The sequence below is a fragment of the Antechinus flavipes genome, chromosome 6 (assembly GCF_016432865.1).
Source record: "Antechinus flavipes isolate AdamAnt ecotype Samford, QLD, Australia chromosome 6, AdamAnt_v2, whole genome shotgun sequence".
Taxonomy (NCBI): Eukaryota; Metazoa; Chordata; class Mammalia; order Dasyuromorphia; family Dasyuridae; genus Antechinus; species Antechinus flavipes.
In genome coordinates, this window is record NC_067403.1 from 65,909,653 (window position 1) to 65,934,565 (window position 24,913).

Consider the following 24,913-nt stretch of genomic DNA (forward strand, 5'->3'; position numbering starts at 1 on the left):
TCTCTTTAAAGCTCTTTAAAGAATGTTCTTTTCTTTTTGAATGTCCTGTTATTTGCACATTTTCATTTGTTTATTGAATTTTTTGTTACATATGCAAGGGATAAAGAAGTTTTAGCAGTTATTAATCTTGCTTAACACTTTATTCTTGTAGACCATGCCCTGTCTTCACCAATTCAAAAGTACCCATTTTGTAGGTGAAAATATCTTTTAATTTCACAAATAATTGAATTGCAATTTATATTCTTGCTTTATTGAGTTGAGTAAGAGCCATTATTGATAAAAAATGTTTTTTAAAGTGACATGTATAAGAAAGGCAAGGCAGAGTATATTAAGTAAGCCTTATTGTTAATTTTCCACATTTATCATGTGTTCACAAGTTCACACAAAAAGACTGTCATGTATCGTGTGACGAGAAGCTAAGGCTTCTCAGTTTACAGAGAAACATGCTCAGAGAAGTTTATAGAATCACTGAAGAATTACTGTTTTATTTAAGAGGAGATTGGTAGAGAGGGAAGCAGTTCTGGTTTGCAGTAATTAAATTGCTGTGATAATGTGGGGAAAAAAATTTGTAGATTAAGGTTGAAAGGTTAGGACCCAGCAAAAGCTAAAAAGCCTACACAGAGAGAGGTCATGTAAGAAAAGGCTAAAGTGTAAAGTAATGTTTAAGAAAACAAGATGAAGCTTGGGCATCTGTGACTGAAAGTATTACTAGGGCATAAAAAACCCTACATTTTGAAATCCTGTATTACAGATTAGCTGAGCTTTCTTGTAACAAAACCATAAATTTTAGACATTTCCACAGGAAGGAAAAGGAACAAAAGAAAACTGATCTGGCCAGTCTTTTAAAGAAGGAAAAGATTAGAAAATGCAAATCAATATGAATAGGTTATCCTTAGGGATTTGAATTGTGAGTGGTGAATTTTGCCGCCTGTAAAATGAGGACTCTACAATAAACAACTGCTTTGTAATATCCATGTGTTGGTTTAATTTTGTTACATATTACTTTTAGAAAGTCATATATCTTTTTAAAAGTTATTATTATATATTAAAAAGTGTATTTTTGTTTTCATTTTTTTATTTGGGTAAAATGTTGAATGATTAAAAAGTAGTTGGCTTTGTACTGCAGTTCCAAGTAACTTCAATAAAAAAATGCATTAGTTGACATGAGAAAGGCATGGAAAGATGCTAGAGATACTCAAAATTTTGCTTTAAATTTAGCTCTAATCAAGGAGATATGGAATATTTTGTAACTCTGGAATGCTGCTGGGTGAGGGATTAAGTGTACTTTTTCTTAATGTGCAAACTTTTCTCAGTGATTCTGGAAATATATTAACTTAATGAAGCATTTCATAAATACAAAAAAGAAACTTTGTGGTTTTTTTTACATTGCAAATTAACCCTTTCTCCTTCTCTCTTAGACATGCATGGAGGCTTTGGGAGCCTTGTGTGACGGGAGCCTTGGAGACTGTAAAGAAGCTGCTGAAACTTATCGAGCAAATTGCCATAAGCTTTTCCCCTACGCTCTGGCTTTCATGCCTCCTGGGTATGAGGAAGATACCAAGATCACGATAAATGGAGATAGTTCTGCAGAAACTGAAGAACTGGCCAACGAAATTTGAGCCCCTTAAGCGAATGAAACGACTTTGGACCATATCTAGTGTATAATATTTTTGTCACGCACCTGCTGCATTGCTCTAACTTACACAGAATGGAAGGAGTCAACGTTTAGCCTTCAAATAGTGTTTTATGTTTTTTTTTTATCCTGCTGAAAAAGTATATATATAAAATATCTAACATATTACAGGATATAGGTTCAGTTTCTTTAAAATTAAAAGCTGCTAAAATTGAGAAAAAAATACCTTATCCTATACCTACCTACCCACCCACGTTTTTAAACTAATTTATATGAAATCTGGAGGCTGTTATAGCTAACAAAGCAGGTGTGTGGCAGAAATATTACTTTAAATTTGTCTTGTGAGATTACTATATCTCAGACAGCATAAATGCTGTTTTAGCACTGGATTCTTTCACTGAGCACAAAGAGTTGTTGGGGCTTTAGCATCTGACTGGTTTTGATATGGGGTTGATCTGACCATAGGAAGTATGCAATGTGAATCACTAATTACAGATACATCTACAACAGATGCTTGATGTTGTAGCGAATGGGACAAATAGATACCAAGCAGAATTATTAAGAAACATAGGGTGTTCAATAAGCTTGTTGTGTCTCCAAAATTCACTGTACATGATCAGTTTGGTGTTCTTGTACCACAGTTTTTTAACTGAAGGAACCAGTTAGAACAATCTCAGTTTTAATTAAAAACTTGAAAAAAAAAAAAGTTAACATTGCTGTCCTGGGGCAAGCCTTTCAGCATTGTTTTGGCCAAACTTAATAAAAACTGTAATGCAAGAACCAAATGCACTGTGATGTGGCACCAACTAATTGAAAAGGAAGTCTGAATTTTTCACCCCAAAGTGAAAAGAGAACCATCATGGCTTGAAGGTAAAGAGCAGAACTCCTTACTACCATTCTATGACTGATCAAGAGACTAATAGTTAAAAACCTCAGCAGGCCTTGTTCACGTTATGCAGAAAAAATAAAAAAGTGCTGCAGTTTAGATACCTCTGGAATTTTTCCACAGTGTCACAGGTTTGTAATACTTGAAGCCCTACATTTCTAAGAATATATTTCTTGCTCAGTTGTTTCAGGCAAGCCCAAGACTTTGTAACTTTTAAAGGGCCCAAGATTTTTTTTCAATAACAGACCAGCTTCTTATTCCTGCAGTTACAGATGTAATTTCCTTTTTGTTGTCAAACATAAGGTACCAAATATGATGCAATAAAATGTTTTGAAAAACAGTTGTGTGAATATTTCAACTAATAGGTATTGGGCTTCTGTGAATATACACAGATGGAAACAGACACAGGTGCAAATCAGAGGTAATGTAATGTGTTGTACAGTTATAACATTGATATGTTAATGCTGGTGCAAACGGAAGCTTTATGTAGTATATATGAAGTACTGGTGTCAGGGAAATCCCTAGATGCAAAAGTAGTACTGCTTGGAATTATAATCTATCTCAACAAAGGCTAGGGTGGCAGCTAGTACTGTGAACTTAATTCACCAATCTTAATTAAGGGAAAACTGAAGCCTGCTATGTAAATGGTTTTGATTGAGAAAATGAGCCTTAATATGCTAAACCTATGAAACAATGAGAACTAGCCTTAGGCTCCACAGTCTCTCATTAATGGCCTTTGCAGTATCTGAGCAAATAACAAGGTTGAGTAAAAATGAATAGACTGTATATACACTTGACATTTTGTGGTACTTTTAGTTTATAGAAAGTCAGTTCTGAGGAGGGATTTTTCAGGAAGACTTTGACCTAATTCTTGTCAAATGAACTGTCTGTTGGGCTAAAAACCAACTTTTTCCTAGTCCATTATTAAGTACTTACAAACCACATCTTAATGGTATAAAAAGTACAAACCGAATCCCATTTTTTGTTTTTATTTTATTACCTGGCCCAGTCTCAGGAACATCTTGAAAGATGGCAATGTATTATTGTTTAAAAAAAAAAAAAAAAAGAAAAAAGAAAAAACTTCTCCTCTGGCAACTTAAGTTCTCCATGTTGTGAGAACTGGTGTGCTACCTCTGCCGCAGATGAGGTGCTTGAGGAGGCACCAGCCATATGATGGGGGGTGGGGTGTGTGAATTATGTTTAAACTCTATTGTATATTGAATTGAAATTCATCTATTGTCTTGACTGTAAAAATGGCTGTAGATTGTCTTAGAATGACCATGACTACTCATAACTCTTACTGCAGATACCACCCTTTAAGAGATAAATTCCTAATGTGTATATTGTAATCCAACTCAATCTTTACTGGAACAATTGAATAAATCTTATATTCTCTTTCAGGTTTACTTGATAAAGTGCATAAATTGTTTAGGGTCTGAGAACCTTGACTTCATTTTACATTCAGACACTACCCCTAAAACATTGTAATTTAAATCCTATATGTGTCACTTTGCTTTGAGGGGTGGTAATTAATTCATCACATTTGGCTCACTCATATATTTGGAATGACCTGACATTTTAGGACGGGGTGGGAACAATGAGAAATTGGGTTCAGGAAAGCAAGAAGGGAAAAAAATAGTTTGAATCCATACTGAACAGCTTAGTTTATTGCTGGGAACTGGTGAAGTTTCTGAAGGTCAATATCATTTTAACCTACATGGATTACTGATCTATGTACTGACTATTTTCCTTTACAAGTCAGCCATTACTGTCTCACCTAATCTTTAAAAAACAAACAAACAAACAAACAAAAAAAAAAACCCTAAGCCCCTATCAAACAGTTCAAGAGAGAGTTAGATTTTATTTTAGGGTAGGTAACTCAAACATTTTAAAAGTACCTATTGGTACAAGCCAGAGGAGAAAGTAAAAAAGTGGGGAAAAGTTTACTGTTTCAAATAGTGAGGGAAGAATTACTCTGTGTCAGTGATGACTCTTGCTGGCTTTGTAAAACACTGGTTCTTCACAGCCTAGATTTGGTTTGCACTGTACTATGAATAGCAACTACAGCTGTGGAATGAAAGCTATGATTGTAGGAAGATGATACCAGGAAAGTATGGTCCAGGTTTAAGTAGGTTGTGATGAATTCAGGGAAATCTTTTTTCTGAACAATTTCCAGGAATATTTCAGTTGCAGTGTGCAGCAGCTGTTTTGCTCTGGAAAGAGACAGAAAGGTAGGATATTGTGCTTTCTTTGAAAGATGCATAAAATCAGTGAGTTGCCTTTTCTTACATTTGAGATCAGTGGACTTCACAAATTTCAATGAGTAAGACTGACCTTTCAGATTGACAGTAAAAGTCTTGTAGTTCATTCTTCGTTTCCTTGACTAAGTTGTGAACGAGACTCCTTGACACCACCATTCTCTCATCATCTTCTAATTTAGCTCTGTGACGAATCCACTGCCATACCTGAATTAAAACACAGGCTGTTTTCCTCCATTGTTGATAATATTTTCATTACTCAGTTCTAAGGACTACGTGTATGTTTTTTGCCACTATGAAACTACAGCTACAAAGTGGCATCTTATTTCATCATTCTGAAATTCTCCAACTGAGTGAAAATTAATTCAGAAATAAGGTTTATTGGAAATAGATTAGGTAATAGATTGGATAACTTGGATTTGGATCTTAATTTCAACCACATGGGAAACTGGAAGGGTATCCACCATAGGAACCTTAATTGGGAGCTCCTCTAATTTAGAGTCAGAGGGCACACATTCAGTGATTTGCCCACAGTCAGACAGAACTTGACATGTCTCTGAAGGTACTGAGGCCAGCCCTCTATCAACTATTTTTGATTGCTTCGGGAAAGGGAGGACACTGAAATCCCTTTTCAATGCACCTGATAAGGAGGAATGAAGGAAGAGACCAAGTATTTATTAAGTAATCTGTCACATCCAGGCACTAGTCTAAGCACTCTACATGTATCTCATTTTTTCCTCTCCACAGATCTGGGAAGGAGGTGCTCCTGTCCCTATCTTAAAACTGAGGAAGCAAAGATTGATTGACTTGGCTAGGGTCACTCAGTTTTAAGTGTTCAAGGCCACATTGGAACTTGAGTCTTTCTGGCTCGTGGCCCAGCACTCTAGTCACTTCATCCCACTCTACCAGTGACTCTTGATTAGACAAACTGTTGAAAACCACAGGCAACTTGGAAAGATGAAATCAGAAATAGGCAAGGGCCAGAAGTCCAGATCATCAGCTAGGGTTAAAAGTTCCCTGTTGTTTGCACCCCTATCTGCCTCCTGCAGAAGTGGCAAGCTGGGCAAACAGGTAAGAAATAGTTAACAATCAGAATGAGCAACCTCTCAAATGTGCATGACAGTCTTAAAGCTCCCAATACTACTAATAACCTTGAACTTGTGAAATATTTTTGTAGCCAACAAAGACAGTGGTTTTACTGAGCTTGGCTTTCAACTTAATTTTTGTTTAAATTTTTTTCCAATTAGCATAATTCTTTCCCTCCCCAGAAAAAGACATAAAGAAAAACTCACTCCTATTATGAACATACATAATTAAACAAAACACAGGTGAGTCCTGTTGAACCATGTTTGGTGACTACGATGATTAGAATGCAGTACCTAAGTCTTTCGAAGTTGCCTTTTTCATTGACCTAGAAATTGGATTCTGTCTATAAAGATATTCCTGGGATTCATTATTTTGGGGTTCCAAGTGGGGATTGATGGATTCTACTTCCCAGTTCTCTTTTGTGTTATCTTGAATTGGGAAGGGAGTATTATGGCTTTCAGGTATTCTGTTTTTTAAATTATATCTTTTACATAATCAGTTTTTGCTAAGATAACATATTTTCTTAGTTTTCATAAATTTGTTTTCATTATTTCTGGTCAACTCGAATTTGTTATCTACTACCTGCTTGGCACTGTGCTAATTGTTGGTGATTCAAAGAAAAGGAAAATAGTCCCTGCTTTTAAGGAACTCTAATTGGGGAGACAAAATGCAAAAGACTACTTATCAAAAAGGTTAAACTAGCATAAATTAATGTTCATTTCAGAAAGCACTAAAATGAACTAAAGAACTTTCTGCTGAAAGTGGAACTTTAGTTAATATTTGAAGGAAATCAGGAGACAGACGTGAGAAGGGAGAGCATTCCAGGCATGGGGGATAATGGATGAAAACAATGAATCAGAATATAGGAGTGTATTGTACGTGTCCAAGGAATAGCTTTTATTTGGTTCATTCTGATTTTTAAGGAGTTTGGGCAAGGTTTTACACCAGAATGCCAAGCTATTAATTTCCTTTCCAAATTATTCCATAGCTTATTTCTTTTCCAGATTTAGGACTTTTTAAAAACTTATTTCATCTCTTTGAGAAGTTCTGGTTGAACTTTTAAGCTTTACTTGTTGAAGTTTTGAAAACATTCTCTTCTAGACTTGTGTCTTGTCTCTTATATAACAGCTTTTTAGAGTGGGATTCTTTTTGTGTCTGCTCATCTTTTTAGCCTATTTCCTTACTTTGATCTTATATTAGGATTAGACTGCATACTTCTGAAGGGAATGAACATACAGACTGTTGTCTCTTTTATAATACTTGAGTATTGTATTCCAGAATATGAGACAATACACAACCTAGGTCTGCAAATAATCCTGCAAATGAATGTCATTCCTACCCATACCATGTCCTCCTTCATTTAGTCTTGGACCTAGAATGAGGTAATAAGCAACAGAGCTGCCAGTTGTACCTGCTTTTACATCCATGCTCAAGTTTTAGGCTCCTCTTTGCTGCATCTGGGACCTATTCTTCCTCTGACAAGGAGCTTCCTTCTGCAGTTCCTTCTCTACCCAATACTGGCTGTGCTCTGACTCCATGCTGACTTGGGCTGGAAAAATGACTTAGGTTTCCTGATCAGAATTTGGTCTGGTTCATTTCCTAGATCTTTTTTGGAGGTGTTGGGAATGATCTGAACTCATGGTACATCATCTTGCTACTCTTCAATCTTGACTCCATCCTATCGGACTTCCGTCTGAGACAAACTGGTAACATAGTGATCAGATCCCAGTAAATTTTTTTTTTTTAAGTGCAAGGAGCTTTGGTAAGCACATCAAAGCCAGCCCTAGTCTACATTTTGTTCCAGGGTTATTGTGTGGAACAGAAAAGTGGCTGCCTAATGAAGTTACAAAGTTTCCAAAATTAAACTTTATTTCACTAGTTTGAATTCTAAATTCTAAAAGCTATGCATTTAAAAACATTTAGTGTCAGTTTCTTCTTGTCCAATTAACTATCATCTTTATAAATTGTACAACTTTAGCAAAGGCTGCAGGAGTTGAACACGTAGTGAATTTTACATACCTGTGACCTGGAAATCTCTGCAGTTGCTGAATCTTCAACTTGACCACGATAGTAAAAATGACCTTCTCCTTTAGGAATAACATGGAGAATGATCAGACTTAATACATTTTGGATCATTTTGCTTATTTTCAGTGAATGGTTTCAGTCACTTCTTGCCCAATGTTCTTGGGGACCATGTCTCCATACCATTTAGCCATCCTGGGGTGACTATGTTTTCTACCCACCAATTTCATAAGGTTAGACTTTGAGAGGTTTGCTATTTGCTTATTTTCTAATGTGGACATTACTATCCCAGTTTACTGCTGGTCAGTCAGCTGCCAGTGATAAGGAATGTAAGTTCTGGATTCCCTATGTGTTCTTCAGACCAGGGTACTTACAACTAAGCAGCATGCTCCTTCCCTCATGCAAACAACTTTGATAGTTCTCAGTTGAGAGGGCTGCCATTGTGGCCTTTCCATTACATGGTAAAGAATTGAAAATTCCTTTGAATTTCAGGGTCCAAATTTTAGCCCTCCAAACTTTAGTAATTGAAATTGAAAACGGGTTATTTAAATAACAGGCCACAAAAAGTAAACATCCAGATTGCCTGCCCTCTCCACCTCTTTTTGCTATTCCCCGACTTCTCTTACTTTCTTTTGTTATCTGGTCTCATCTGGAACTTGGTGCCAGTAGGGTAGAAAGACAGTTCTTGGTCTCTCAGCCTTTGATAAATATATATTTAAAAGTAGATTGGTTGTTAATATAAAGCTTAAGAATCCTTTGGTGCAAGTTTTTTTTTTTTCCTTGTTAATTGAGTTATATCAGTCTGTTGAACTGAATGCAACAAAAATGCATATGAGTTTACTTTGTTTTTTTGGAAAATGTATTTTGACCACTTCAGGAATGTGATTGTTTCCTTGCTGTTTTAGAAGCACTTCATTCAACTATGCTTCTGTTCTTTACTGTACTCACATGCTCTTGAAAGAATATCAAAATGTAAAATGAAATCATTATGATAAACATTTAACTCCATTTCTAATATATTATATGATAGTTCAAAGTTAACACTAGATGTTTTTGTAAAGGCAATTCTCTTCATTGCCATGCTACAAATATTTGTGAATATTCTCAGGTTGCAGCAAGAGACATACTAATAACTTCATGCCATCTGGCAAAAGATTCACAAATTATTAATAACCCTAAGTTTGGATTACAGTAACACATTTCCACTTACCTGCTGACCTGGGGAATTAGGGTAAGTAAGTGATGCAGAGTTTTTATTTCCTGCAAGTAACCTGTTTTGTATGATTGCAACTGCCCCAAATGGTACAGATCCCCAAGTATTGCTATCTTTTGCTCATATGAATAGAGAAAAGAACATTGATTTAGAGACTAAAATTTGAATTTCTATCAATTTCCAGTGAATTTTGCTAGTGTTTGTGAGAAGACCATATCTAGAGTGGTGCTGACGTAAATAGCTCCTGGAGAATGCAGCTGACTTGGTAATCAGAGTTCCTTCAGACTTTACCTGCTTTGTCAGATATTTGTTCACTTTGGAGTTGACTGATAGTGATTAAAGTGAGATGAAACACTGTTTCTTCACCATGTAGAAACCACCTATTACAGTGCAGAATCCTCAGAGACACTGTAACTAGAATGATGTGTTTCAGCAGTTGCTTTTCATCCTTACCTCTATACGCCATTTAGCTTTTAGGCTTCTAGGATCAATCTCCCATTTATGGTTTGGAACAGATAGATGGAGGAGACGGTAAATGCAGAGCAATTGTTTAAATGTGGTCAGTTTTTTTTGAGGGGAGGGGTTCACTGCTTTGGATGATTAGGAAAAGAAAGCAGAGAGAACCCCAGGGGTGTTTGTCAGTTATTTGCCCTGGTTGCAACTAGACAGTCCTATATAACATCTAAGTTTTGCCCACAGATAGTGTTCTATTACAAGAAGAAAAACCAAGAATTCTAGTAATATTGGGTTATCTTATTCTTAGTCCAAGTAGATAACATTGAGTAATGTCAGAAGAAACAAAGCAGTGCACAGGAAAATGTTTTAAGGGCTTTGGGTAATATATAATGGGAACCTGCATTCATTATGTATTTTATCAAATTCTTTTTAGGCAAACTGTCAGTCTTCATTTGGACAGAAAAACAAAGAGTCTGAAAGGAAAGGAAAAAAAAAAGGTTTTCTTCTGAAGAAGCGAATTATTCAAACTACAGTATCTACTACTGCAAATCTACACCACCCAGCTGAGTTTGGATTTTCTTTCTGACCAATGTTTCACGAGGGGAAAGAAACCATTTCTGCAAATACCACAATGCTGTGGGAGACAGAAGGAAAAGTAGAACTTAAGGACCAAGAAGGAAACCCTATAAACTAGCAACTTGGACTATTTGGCAGCCAAGTGCTGGCACAGTGATTTTAATATGTTTACATCAATACTTCGGAGGTTCCTGTGTGGTAGGAAATAAGTCATTTCTGCTACCTTGTTTCTTACCCTGGTTGCTGTTTTACTTACAAATGTTTCTGTGAAAAGAGACAAGGCCCCTGGGATATAAGTGGACAGTCACTCGGGATACAGTCCATCCCAGCACAGTTTTTCTCTGGGAGTTATGCCTAAAAGAGTCTTAGTTGATTCAATTAAATGCTCATTTAGCATTTATTTTTCAGCCTCTGTAACTGCATAGGGTAAAGAGTTCTATATGTTTCCTAATATACTTCATAATATATAATCTTAAACTACACGACTCCATGTGGGATGTCATAATTGAATGTCAGGGTCATGAAATTGTGATTATCAGTAAATGTTTGATTTGTATACCTATATTCTAGGTCATGTAAAAAATTTTTAGGCAAAGAAGGGTTGTTGTAAGTAGGAAAAATGTAAGAAGCCCTGGTATAAGATGGTATTGATTATGACAAAGTTAGCCCATTTCGTTTTATCAATTCTTATACCTTGAATAGGTTGCTGTTTAAGTTACTACCTTGCAGTTGAAGCATAAAATAGGCCCACAATGGAATAGGAATTGGAGAGTCCTGCACAAGATTACACTTAAGAAAATAGTCATTCCTTGCCCATATGTTTTAACATCAATATCCTCCCATAAAGGATCCATAAGCTGTGAATCCTGGAAAACCTTATGAGAAGAACTGAAATGAGTGAACCAAGAAATAGTGGGGAGACCAGTCAGCAGAGATGCTCCAGTGCTCATCACCAACAAAGATCCTCCACAGAAGGCGTTTCTAAACGCTATTAATGACTAGAGAGGGAGATGTCCGAGACATTTAGCAAGAGGAAGAGAGAACGGATAAATGGCCACAAAAACACGAAGGCTAGAAGAGCACAGTGGGTAGAGGATGTGGATAATAATCACACCCGATAAAAGTGTGAATGGGTCCTGATTAACAATGGTGCAAGTAAAAACCCACATGAGACTACAGGTTCATGAAAATAAGAGTGAGTGTAATGTTTATTTTTATGCTTTTCAGGCTTTAAGAAGTATCTTTTAAATTAGGGTGACTGTTAATCTTTATACTATCCACAAAATTAATGATTTTTATAAATTAGTATCATATCTCCTTTGAGGTCTTTATCTTGAAACATCCATTTTTGGATATGGCTAATATGGGAATTTGTTTTGATTGACTAGCGTGTTTTTTAAAATAATGTTTCATTTCCCCCCCAATTACATGTTTTGTTGAGGCAATCAGGATCAAGTACAGGATCACACAGTTTTAAGTTAAGTGTCCGAGGCCAGATTTAAACTCTGCTCCTCCTGATTCTAGGGCCAGTATGTCCCTGAGGTACATGTTTCTTTTCTTTCTCTCGTTGTCTCTGTCTCTTCCTCTCTCTCTCTTCCCTCTTTCACTCTTTCCCTCCCTCCTTTCTTCTTCCTTTTTTAAGGTAACTGCAGTTAACTGACTTGCCTAGGGTCATATAAGTAGTGTTAAGTGTCTGCAGCCAGGTTTGAACTTGGGTCCTTCTGATTCCAGGGTCGATGCTCTATGCACTGCATTACCTAGCTGTCCTCTTCAACTACATAGTAAAACAATTTTAAACGTTTTTTAAGTTTTGAGTTTCAGATTGTATTTTTCTTCCCTCCCTGTCTCTCTTTCTGAAATGGTAAGTAATCTGACATATAAATGGACAATCATGTAAAACATTTCCATAATTACTTAGGATATTATTCATAAGAATTTTGTTTTTCTTTTTTCTAACAGGGGAAATGATAGGGAGAAAAATATTGAAAAAATAACATGAAGCTTCATGTTGCATATGAAAAAATGCTAATTTTAGCCTGTTCTTATATTGCAGCTCCTTCTTTTTTCTTTTAGATGTGTTTCTTTAGTTCTTCTACAACTCTGACATTTTCCTTGGAATAGAGATGATTCTATACAATGTTCCCAGGTATAAACATCCAGCAGTTTGATGAGAAGATAAGATCTTTTCTATATCAGTTCAACAGATTATCTGATTATTTCTACCATTTCCTAGATTGTTTTGGCTACTATAGCCCAGTGGGTCATTATCCTCAGGTAATCATATAAATCTCTTTGTCTGGCTATTAAAAGTTTGGATTTTGATTATATGATAAATTATATTATCTCACACTGCTCACAATGAAACTTATTTTGGGTTTTCACAATGAAAAAATATTTCTTAGATTATTCCCGTGAGAATGGCTGAACAAATTATGATATATGAATGTAATAGAATATGAATATCACTGTGCCACAAGAAATGATTAAAAAAAGGAGAGACTTTCAGAAAAACTTGGGAAGAGTCGTATGAACTAATATAAAAATGAAGTGAGCAAAACAAGCCCAAGAAGTGGTACCATAATAACATTGTAAGATAAACACCTAACATTCCAGAGGATGATGCTACTTATCTTCTGGGAAAAAGGTGATAGTTCAGGGTTAAGAATGAAACATGTTTTTTGAACATAGCCAATGTGAGAATTTATTTTGTTTGGCCATGTTTATTTGTTACAATGGGTTTTTTCCATTAAATTTTTTTCAGTGAGAGAAAGAAAAAAAATTGAAAAAAATATCATTAAAAAAAGATTATTACCTTTATCTTTGCATTTCATTATCCTGAGGTAAAGATTTAGTATATTCAGTCAATGTGAGAGTTCATTCACTATACATCTTTGTTGCAGAATACTTAAAAATACTTTTAAAAAGTTTAAACATTGATTCCCCTGAGCAGATATGTCTCCAAATATAGAACAGTCTCTTTGGTTCAGAAGCATATGCAAGCAATCTAACAACTCTTTGTGAGAAGAAACAGATTTAAACAATAGCAGTATAAATAGGTGAGAGACTACTAAACTTAAAACAAACACAAATGGTTTTTTGAGACCAATTGCCCTAAAAATCCCATTTATGTTTCTCTAACCATTAAAGTACCAGTTTATGGTTCTTTTTGTTTCTTAACTCAAGGCTTGTTCTGGACAAAATAGCTGTACAAATTCTATTTACCTCAGTTCTCAAAAGTTTATAAAAGAGCATTAGCAATATTTCATAACAGTTCTCACCAAAAATTATTTTAAAAAACACCTCATGTGCTATTACACAAAATGTTAAAACACAGCAACTAAAAATAACAGGTTACAGTAATGATTTACTAAGCCAGAGGATATCAAAGAGTCACAAAGAGATGGGTAGCAGATTCTCTAAAGTTAAAATAGACACTGACTTTTGATTTATGTGGGAGGACCTTTTTTCTTTTCAGAATTGTTTTTGTAAAACTAATCAAGTAGATAAAACTACAAAAATGAGGGAAAATTTTAGTTTTCACGAAAGCATTTCACACTGTGGTTTAAAATTTAACATTAATCTTATTTCTGTGGTTTGAATGATATGTCTCTCCCTATTACACAAATGCGGAAGATAAAATTCCAAGTGGTTAAGATTCTTCCCAAAGTAACAGTAAATTGATGGCACAGCAATAACAGAATCTTCAGGCCTCATTTCTCTTACACAAGACCCATAAGATATTATGGGTTGAGATGAACTGATGAACTGAGCACTATTTACTAGAGATGGGTTGAATAACAAAATTCTCAGGACATATTGTGAGTTTATTGGAATTAAGAAAACGATTCTACTCTTACCTTTCAGCCAAGAATATATGAAGAGCACTCCAACAGCAATGTTATACTTCAGGCCATGGAGGGTGACACCTCCCTAACAAGATGGGGAAAAATGTGTTACTGTACTGCAAACCAGCCTAAACTCCCAACAAAATTATGAGTAACTTCTACTTCTCTCTCTTTGCTCTCTTCGCTTTTGTCTTTGTCTCTCTCAAGATTTAAGGTGATTTACCAAATTCTATATTTTCCCCCTAAATTTGTTTCCCCATAGCTTCTAATGAATATAGGATAGAATTGCACATTTGGAACTGGAAAGGGCCTTAGAAATCATCTAATCCCCACCTTTTTTATGGAGCCTAAATGACTCTAGGTTACGGACACAGTAATTCAAACTCTAATCCTCTAACTGCAAATATGGTACTTTCTCCACTGTGCCACGCTGACTTTGAGTATCTTATGGGCCTCTTAAAGTCATTCTTTCAGATGGGAGACCTTATGGGAGAGAGCCAATTCATCATCTGTTCCCTGCTTGCAAGGGATAGTGGCCCACCCTCAATCAAAGCAGCCCTAATGCTCAATACTCCATCTTTCAGCTAAAAAAAATGAGGCAGCAAGGAAGAGGAAGGATTTGCATTATTTAAAAAGAAAAAACATCAAAACCCAGTGGTTAGATTTTGCATTTCAAGAACATATAGGTGGCAAAGCATTACGACATTTCACTCAAGAGGGAGTAATATCAGAATCTTTGGGCATCTTTTTCTGTTACTGTAAAATGAAGGATAATAATACTTTCTCAATCTACCTTCCAGGGACTTTATGAATTTTAGTTGAGATAATGTAAAGTACTTTGCAGTCATAAAATGCAATGCAAATAAAGCTAGTTACTATGATGTATATAGTTATTCCCATTCATTGAAATCCTTACATTGTCATTTGACATATATATTTTTAGCATATTGTGTTCATGGGCAATTACATGGAACAAGTGAAGAATGCTTGGCCTGGAGTCAAGAAAATCTAAATTCAAATGTGACCTCAAACACTTACTAGCTGTGTGACCCTGGGCAAACTACTTAATCCTCTTTGCCTCAGTTTCCTCATCTATAAAATGAGCTGGAGAAGGAAATGGCAAACCTCTCCAAGAAAATGCCATTCACTTTAAAGCTACTTTAGGGTCACAAAGAATCAGACATGACTTGAAATGGCTGAACAACAACAAAACAATTCATTGTCCCTCAAAAGGTGGAGAAAGTGAGTACTTGGGTATCTCAAGGGAAATGCTAAAACAAAAAACTTTTTGGATACCTGGCCACCACTTTTAAAACATTCTTCTTCTTCTTGTTATTTGTCCTGTGTTCTAGAAGATGACCATGGCATCAGGGAGGTAATGCCATGACAGGCAAGTGAAATGGATTAAGTGAGGTCCTGGAAATCCCTGGTCTTTCAACACTAAAGGTATAGATCCAGCTTATCTATAATAACAGCACTTACCTCATAGAGCTGTGAAGATCAAATTAGGTAACATTTTTTTTTTTTGGTAAACATTAAAGCACTATGTAAATTCTAGCTGCTATCATTATTAATTCTCAAGGACCTATTATAGTTTTGCATTTCCTTAATTTTAGTTTCCTTTATCAACTTTATCAACTCTAGTTTTGTTTATTTACCTCAAAATGTGCTTCTCTGACTATTCTGGCACATAAAATGTTTTTCTTTCTGTTTTTGGTCTCCTTCCTTGGGGTATATGCTCACTAGTGAGATAACTGGGTCAAAGGATGGTAATAGTTTAATGACTTTTGTTTCATCATTTCAAATTCTTTTCCAGAAGGCTTAGACTACTTCACAGCTCCACCAACAGAGCATTAATATACCTGTTTTGCTGTGGTCCCTCATGATTTAGCACTTTTTCTTTTTGTCAGCTTTGCTAAACATTCTAGGAGAGTAAAGCTGACCCACCAGTCTTGCAGGATTATCAAGAAAACCAAGTGTTTACTGGTAGAACTAGATAAAGACAATACATGTTATTTTTATGTGGTCATTGCAGGCCTGTAGGATTTCCCTTTTAATAGAAGGGTTTTTAAACCTAAACTGTTTCTTTGAGAAGGATAATAGCTAACATTCAAATGGTGTTTTCTACCGACCAGACACTTTGCTAAGTGCTTTATATGATTTACAAGGAATTTACAGTTTAGCAGGAAACTGAGGCCAACAGCGGCAAATTGACTTGCCTAGCCCCACACAAGTACTAAGCGTGTGACCAGTTACTAAGTGGCCAAGATGACCTTTGATGAGCAGGTTACCCACTTCTCAAGAGAGAAGTGATAGCTACAAGGTGCAGAAAAAAGATAGACCTGCTTAGACATGGCTATTGTGAGGGCTAATTTTGCTTGACTGATGGTTTATTATGAGGTTTGTGTGTGTTTTTTTGGTTTGCTTTGTTCTGCCTTGCTTTCTTTTGGTTAAATGAGATAAGGACCTTAGTAATGGTGATATCTGAAAAGGGCAAAGATATTGGAGAAGTTTGCCATTTCTTCCAACTCATTTTATAGATGAGGAAATTGAGGCAAAGTTTAAAAACATTTAAAATGTTCAAAATATCTAAACATTTTAAAAATACATAGAAGAGAACAGATGGAAGTTCAATAGGAAGCACAAACCAAAGAGTAATGTAAAGAATTATACTTTTTAAAAAGCAAGAGGCCTAAAATAGAGATTCATAGTTTCATACAACATCCTCTTATTTTGTAGAAGTACTCTTTTTTGTTATTTAAGTTCAGAATAAAAAAATTTGTAACACTTGAATTGGTTAAAGCAACTATCCAGTTGTACTTGGAACATATCCTTCAGAGAAGTTTAACTCATCTCAAAAGATGGACAAAAAAATACACATCAAACATTAGCCCTCATGGATAGAATTATTCTGCAGGCAAGTATATATACTCCATTTCAAAAAAAGCTTGTTATCAGTTTGTAAGGCCTACCTGGAAACTCTTCTGGAAGTCTTATGTTTTAGTAAAATGTTTCTTGTTATTCTAAAATGACTAACTAAAATATTCCAGAAGAAAAACATCAGAAGAGTTTTGTTTTTTAAGATGATGATTTCATTTGAATTTCTGTGTTTACACCATGTTCTCCTTTAGTTTCATTATCTGACATTCAATTCTTCTCCAATCACTTCTTCCTTATGTCATTCACTGATTGCCTTTTTTTCCACTACCATAAAGGTTTCCTCTTTGGGTCCAGTGTTTCTCCATTCTTCCCCCTCCATGATCATTCACCTGTGGCTTCCATTGCTGCTACTGTGGAGATGATTCTCACATCTGTAGACCTCATTCTGATCTCACCTAAGAAGCTCTCCATTTTTCTCCCTGCAGTCCTGCAATCCCTTCAAACTCTCCATGACCAATATCTTCTTACCTCACGTCCTTCTCTCAGAATGAAAACTTCCTGACTCTTCACTCTTCTTTCTCTCTTGAATGGTCCCTCAGGTATCTTACAACATTTAGAGGATGTACAGAACCATATAATTAAGTACATAACTAGATTTTGTCTTAAGTGCTTTCTGTTTCATAGGAGCACAGATTTGTCTGATGTAGCTGGAAAGAGCCTCAGAGACCAACTGACCCAACTCCTTCATCTGAAAGGAGCAAAGTGATTTGCTCAAAAGTTACACAGGTAGGAAAAGCTGGAATGTGAACTCATCTGCTCATTTAATATATTTTTTTAAAACAGTGTTTTATTTTTCTCCCAGTTACAAGTTAAGAGATTTTCTCATTTTAAAATCCAGTATGTCTTTCCAACATCCATGTCTTAAACCCCTTTTGAATAACCCCACAATGCATTTCACAAGGCCAGGCACTTAGTAAATAAAGCATGGACCCAATGTCCTAAGAGTCTAAGGCAATACCACTATCAGGGAACCGAAGGGAAAGTTCTTTCTGTGGCACTATTATAGACTTTAGCTTGAAATTCTTTACTGAGGCTTTCTGTTAGCTGCAAGTCCTTCTCTGTCTAATGTCTGATAATGTATGCCCATCTTTAATCTCGTAATAAAAGACTTCACTGAGAATATACTTACTGCAGGCATGGTTAGTAGTTCTGTTGCAGTAATATTCACCCCATCAGGAATGACATGTAACTGATTGGGACCTCTTGTGTATTCCTTAAAGAGCTGTGCCAAAGAGAAATAGATGTTAAGACTACTGTAATACTGTTCTGGGAAGTCATTACTTGTAGTTGAAAGTCTGTTATGGTTTTTCTGTTTTAATTGTCTTGTGTTTGAGCTTTTATCCCTCACCCGAGCCACATTAAAATAAGATATTTCTCTTCTTCACCAAATAAGCTATTTTCACCACATCAAATAAAAGGGTTTTTTCCTAGTATAAGGTAGTAATAACTATGGAACTACACCCGTGTCCAGTGCAACACTGCTATTTAATAAGATTGTTGAAAACCTTTCTCCCTACTCTGAAGATTTAGCAATTTGTACATGGCATATTGAAATAGGATGATACTCATGAAACAGGATGTGAATATAAGCATTGTGTTTAAGCTGGTGTTTCATGCTAACTACTACTATTAGAAGTGGTACACTATATTATATTAGCTCAAAAAGAAAATCATTTTTCTATCCCAAATCCTTTAGGAAACTCTTTTTGCTCTATATTTTTTATCACTGGAAAGCCCTAATTATTAGGCATGATGATAATGGTGATAGGAAACTTCAGTTATTTGGACATTACCAAAAGTATGGTAGCTAATACATCTTAAAGGACAATTTTATTCATTAAAAGACAGAAGAAACATATAGATCTGCTGTTCTAGAAATTGCTCTGGCAAGTATAAATGACAGGAATCTATATATTAAGAGGAGAGCAAAGTCTAGGCACTCCCTAGATTTTGAGAGATGTGATTTTAATATTCAGAGAAAAAACAGAGCATCTCATATCCTAAAGTTCTACTGAGAGGTCAGAGCAAAAGAGATGGAACACTCTTTATGATGAACTTTTGACAGAAGAAATTATTTTTATAAGAGCGAGCCAGTGGATTTATTGAACTACATCAACATGGATATATATCAATCAATGCTGATATTTTATTTATTTTAATGATAGCTTTTTATTTTCAAAATACAATCAAAGATAGTTTTCAACATTTATCCTTGCAAAATCCTGTGTTTCAAATTTTTCTTCTTCCCTTCTCCCCACACTCCCTCTCCTAGACAGCAAGCAATCCAATATATGTTAAACATACAATACAGATATTTGAAAAATTATTATAAAAGACAGAAGCAAGGGCAAGTGAGATTGAACACAAAATAATTGCCATCCTGAAAGAACATAGTCAGGAGGTGAAGCTCTGAATGAAACGGATCGTTAATGAGGACTGTGGACCAAGAAAAAGACCTTTAAAAAAAGGTACAGTGTCCAAGTAAGTCCAGATTCATCAAGTTAAAGTAGTTTTTGATACCAAAAATTGAGAAACAGAAAAAACTGGCTAGTGCATCCTCAGAGTAAATTCATTGTGTTCTGCTCATTACTGGCCCATGTGGAAGGGCCAAAGAAGCCCTGGAAAGGGGCTGATGGTCTGTGATAGAAATTACTTATTCCTCAAAGCAAAGCTTGTACAGACATTCTGTAATTACTTCTGTTCATCTAACCAACTGGTGAAGAGATGGAAATTCTGACTGGCTGTTCTGCTAAAGTTGGAAAGTCTTCAAAAAAGCATTGTCCAGCCCAAGTGAGAGTCTTTCCTTGCACTCAGTTTCCATTGAGGAAGATGAGCTGTTCTGAGTCTTCAAAGAGGAGATGGAGCTTGGTCTTTCGCTCATTCAGAGCCAACATGAGGCCAGGAATATGTGGCCCAGGTGTTAACATTTCTATTGATATTTTCTATTCTTTTAGATGAAGGAGTATAGGAGATAGCTGTGACCTCATGAGCTTCGAAGGTAAAAGAATGAGCACTAGAAATGTGGAAACTGGAGTTCAGACCAGCAGAGTGAACAGAGGGGGTGGCAGATGAATCAAGGAATACTGAATTGGGAGAACCAGCCAAAGGATAATGAAATGAAAACTCATCAAAAAAACAGTGCTGGATTTGGAAGTGAATCTGGGGGGGAGGGGTCAAAAGCTCAACAGAAATTGCTTTCAGTGTGAACCTGCTCTTCTCAGGAGAGTTAATAGCAGAATATTTGAGTCAATTCTGAAAGGAATGCTTTGTGATTTCTCTTGTTATATCTTCACAGCAAATATTTTTCCCCTTTTTCTTTTTAATAGTGTTTTATTTTTTCCAAATTTCATGTAGAGATAGTTTTCAACATTCACTTTTATAAGATTTGAATTTCAAGTATCATTATGGGAGGACTCCAAGAAGCTGGTGGAGTAGGTCTATAAATTTCAAGCTTTCCCAATTTTCCTACAAACAGAACAAATTTGCACCTTAAGGCAAACACAGACTGGTGAAACCCAAAGATGACAGAGCCGGCAAAATCCCAGAATATCAGAAGACCCCAGGCTAGGGATTAACCTGTCTGAAGTGCAAACACTTCTAGGCTAGCTCCTTAGAAACACCTAATAAAGAGTCCCTGGGCTATCTAGCTGTGGCTGGAGCCTCTGCAGGAACCACAGAGACTTTCACTTCTTGGATTGCTTCTAGAATCAGGGGTTTGCCACCTGGAACAGAGGGAACTTCAACTAATTAGGAACACCAGGCCCACCAGTGCTACGGAGACATGGCCCTATGTGAAGAGGAACCAGCACATGCTGCTGGCTTCAGGCATTTGCAAGAGGGGAAGCTCTTGGTTTGGGGTTTCAGGTCAGAGGGGAGAGCTGAAGTGAAGCGAGAGGTATCATACCCACCCACCCCATGATTAGAGGTACTTACATTAATAGTTCTTATTTTAAAAATCAATCAGCAAAGAAGAAAGAACCCAACCACAGAAATTTATTATGTAAATAGAGAAGACTGGGTTTATTTTCAGAGGAAGACACTTAAATAAAAAAAGCTTCTTCTACCCCAAAGAATAATGTGAAATGGCTCTCTGCCCAGAAAGAATTTATAGAAAAACTCAAAAAAGAATTAAAAAATCAAATGAGACACATCAAGGAAAAACTAAAATAATAAAAATCATCCAAGAAAAACAAGAAGGTTATGTAAAAAACATCCATCCTAGAAAAGGAGATACAAAGTCTTAAGATGAAAATAGTTCTTTGAAAATTAGAATTGGGTCAACTATAGCAATCTAGTGTTTGACAAACCCAAATATTCTAAATTTTGGGATAAGATTTCATTATTTGATAAAAACTGCTGGGATAACTGGAAATTAGTATGGCAGAAATTAGGCAAGGACCCACACTTAACACCACATACCAAGATAAGATCAAAATGGGTCCATGACCTAGGCATAAAGAACGAGATTATAAATAAATTAGAAGAACATAGGATAGTTTATCTCTCAGACTTGTGGAGGAGAAAGAAATTTGTGACCAAAGATGAACTAGAGACCATTACCAATCACAAAATAGAAAATTTTGATTATATCAAATTAAAAAGCCTTTGTACAAACAGAACGAATGCAAACAAGATTAGTAGGGAAGTAACTAACTGGGAAAACATCTTTACAATTAAAGGTTCTGATAAAGGCCTCACTTCCAAAATATATAGAGAACTGACTCAAATTTATAAAAAATCAAGCCATTCTCCAATTGATAAATGGTCAAAGGATATGAACAGACAATTTTCAGATGAAGAAATTGAAACTATTACCACTCACATGAAAGAGTGTTCCAAATCACTATTGATCAGAGAAATGCAAATTAAGACAACTCTGAGATATCACTACACTCCTGTCAGATTGGCTAAGATGACAGGAAAAAACAATGATGAATGTTGGAGGGGATGCGGGAAAACGGGGACATTGATGCATTGTTGGTGGAGTTGTGAACGAATCCAGCCATTCTGGAGAGCGATCTGGAATTATGCCCAAAAAGTTATCAAACTGTGCATACCCTTTGATCCAACAGTGTTTCTATTGGGCTTATACCCAAAGAGATACTAAAAAAGGGAAGGGGACCTGTATGTGCCAAAATGTTTGTAGCAGCCCTGTTTGTAGTGGCTAGAAACTGGAAAATGAATGGATGCCCATCAATTGGAGAATGGCTGGGTAAATTGTGGTATATGAACGTTATGGAATATTATTGCTCTGTAAGGAATGACCAGCAGGATGAATACAGAGAGGCTTGGAGAGACCTACATGGACTGATGCTAAGTGAGATGAGCAGAACCAGGAGATCATTATACACTTCGACAACGATATGGTATGAGGATGTATTCTGATGGAAGTGGATTTCTCTGACAAAGAGACTTAACTGAGTTTCATTGGAGAAATGATGGACAGAAACAGCTACACCCAAAGAAGGAATACTGGGAAATGAATGTGAACTATTTGCAATTTTGATTTTCTTCCCGAGTTATTTTTACCTTCTGAATCCAATTCTCCCTGTGCAACAAGAGAACTGTTTGGTTCTGCAAATATGTATTGTATCTAGGATATACTGCAACATGTTTAGCATATATAGGACTGCTTGCCATCCTGGGGGGGGGGGAGGAGGGAGGGAGGGGAAAAAACGAAACATAAGTGATTGCAAGGGATAATGTCGTGTAGAAATTATCCTGGCATGGATTCTGTCAATGCGAAGTTATTATTAAATAAAATAAAATTTATTATAAAAAAAAAAAAAAAAAAAAAAAAGAAAATTAGAATTGGGCAAGGGAAAGCCACTGAAGCTATAAGAGACCAAGAAATAATAAAACAATATTAAAAAATATAACAGAATGTAAAACATGAGGAAAATAACAGATGTGGAGAAAACAAGAAAAGAAAATATAAGAATAATTGGACTATATGAAAGCTGTGACCAAAAAAAAGAATCTTGACACATTAATGACAAAAATAATCAAAGAAAAGTATCCTGAAGTGACAGAATAAGACAGAGAAAGTAGAAATAGAAATGTCCACCAATCACCACCTCAAGAGATTCTTTGTGGAAAACATAGGAATATGATTGCTGAATTTCTAAATCCTCAGATCAAAGAGAAAATTTTGTAAGAAACAAGAAAAAAACATTCAAATATATTGGGGCTACAATTAGAATTTTACAGAACTCATCAGCAGCCACAATAAAAGCCCTCAGGTCCTGAAATAATATATACTGGCAATCAAAAAAACTAGGCCTGTGGTCAAAAATATATCCAGCAAAATTATCTATAATATTCAATGGAAAAAAATGGACATTCAATGAACTTTCAGAATTTCAGAACTTTCTATCAACCAAACCTGAACTCAAAAGAAAATTTAGCACATAAGAGCCAATATCCAAGATTAGTTTCAAGGAACTCAACATGAACAAATTGTTTATTTATTTATTTTTTAACATGGAAATATATACCATTTTTAAGACTGGCATCAGTAATGGGCTAACTCAAAAGAAAGATATACAAGTGAGGTACAGAGGAAGAATAGACAGAGGCATTAGAGGGGGAAAGAGGACTCTTAGTTCTGAAAACCTACTCAAAATGGGTTTAAATAAGCAATATTACATATATACCATGAAGGGAATAGCAGCTTCCAAAATCTATAAAGAAATTGTGGGGAGGGATTGAGGGAGGGTGAAACAAATGGGTGGGAGAAGATAAGGGAGGATCCATGGATGGGATGGGGAGGTTAAGCAATAGCAAGGCATGTTAAGGAGTTGAATTAAAGTAGCAAAATTAGCATAGATAGGAAAGAAAAGATATACACAAACACTACAACAAGGAGCAAGAGTCAAATTTATTAGGAAAAAAAAGTACAGCTAGCAATCATTGATGTTAGATAAAGTTAAACTTAAAGATTCAATCAAGAGAGAAATCTATATGTCAGCCATACTAATAGTGATTCAAATGCATGTTTACATATGGGTAAATGCATGCATGCATGCATGCGTGTGTATATACATATGCACACACATTATATATATATATGTATGTGTGTCTAAAATATGTAGATATGCATGTTGCTGCATGTATGTATGTAGATATATGTATATGTGTGTGGGTCTGTGGATAGGTCTGTGTGTGTGTATATCAAATATATCTATGCTTAACTATAGCCTGTTTGGGGGAGGTGAGAGGGATAAAAGAGGAAAAAAAAGAATAAAGTAAAAAAAGTATGCAGCAGAGAACAAAAGAACAACCTACAAGATAGCAAAGAAAAGATGGATAAGTTATGGTATATGAACGTAATAGAATATTATTATTTTAATTAGAAATGAGGAGCAGCAGGCTGATTTCCGAAAAGCCTGGGAAGACTTGCATGAACTGATACTGAGAGAAGTAAATAGAACCAGGAGATCATTGTACACAATAAGAGCAAGACTGTGTGATGATCAACTAGTCTTACAAAAATGAATATTGAAAATAATCTTTACATGTTATTTGGGGAAAAAATACTACTGAGAAAAAGAAAACCATCCAAGATATTTGGGAACTAACTAACATACAACCCCAGAAATCATTCCTTAATGCATAAATGAAAAAAAAAAAAAAAAAAGACAGGCACTAGCAAATAAGAATTGAAAACTATTAACAACCATATGATGGAATGCTCCAAATCACTAATAAAAAGGCAAAATCAAATCAAAACAACCAGGTTTTACCTCACAACCAGAAAACTGGCAGATGTAACAAAAGACTGAAATAGTCAATGTTGGAAGCATTGTGGGAAGAGAAGCAAACAAGTACATCGGTGGTGGAACTGAGTCAATAAGTAATTTTGGAAAGCAATTTGAAATTATGCCAATAAAGTGAGTAATATGCTCATGCCCTTTGACTCAAATATTCTCCTACTAGTATAATACCCCAAAAGGCCAGTAAGATGATGAAAGTACCCAAATTATTTATGCCAGATTT

The 24,913-nt window shown here is 35.6% G+C and overlaps 2 protein-coding genes across 5 annotated transcripts in view; one reads left to right on the plus strand and one right to left on the minus strand.

Moving 5' to 3' along the window:
* Positions 1-2,859, plus strand: part of NAA15 (N-alpha-acetyltransferase 15, NatA auxiliary subunit) — an 82,726-nt gene extending 79,867 nt beyond the window's left edge. For both annotated transcript variants that reach the window (XM_051965331.1, XM_051965332.1), the window contains exon 20: positions 1,419-2,859. In XM_051965331.1, the coding sequence (XP_051821291.1) occupies positions 1,419-1,619 (201 nt within the window). In that variant the 3' untranslated portion in view covers positions 1,620-2,859. The remainder of the gene's footprint in view (positions 1-1,418) is intronic.
* The window catches only part of LOC127540564 (malate synthase-like), a 53,505-nt gene that overhangs the window by 10,137 nt on the left and 18,455 nt on the right, over positions 1-24,913 (minus strand). For 2 of the 3 annotated variants that reach the window (XR_007948225.1, XM_051965334.1), the window contains exons 11-14: positions 18,045-18,137; positions 13,988-14,060; positions 7,883-7,950; positions 4,854-4,984 (exon numbers count right to left, since the gene is read on the minus strand). Coding sequence is in view for 2 of the 3 variants with exons in the window: in XM_051965334.1 (XP_051821294.1) it covers positions 4,854-4,984; positions 7,883-7,950; positions 13,988-14,060; positions 18,045-18,137 (365 nt within the window). In the remaining variant the exon portion in view is untranslated. Of the gene's footprint in view, positions 1-4,355; positions 4,733-4,853; positions 4,985-7,882; positions 7,951-13,987; positions 14,061-18,044; positions 18,138-24,913 lie in introns of those variants that run through there. The other variant, XM_051965333.1, reaches the window with a different exon arrangement.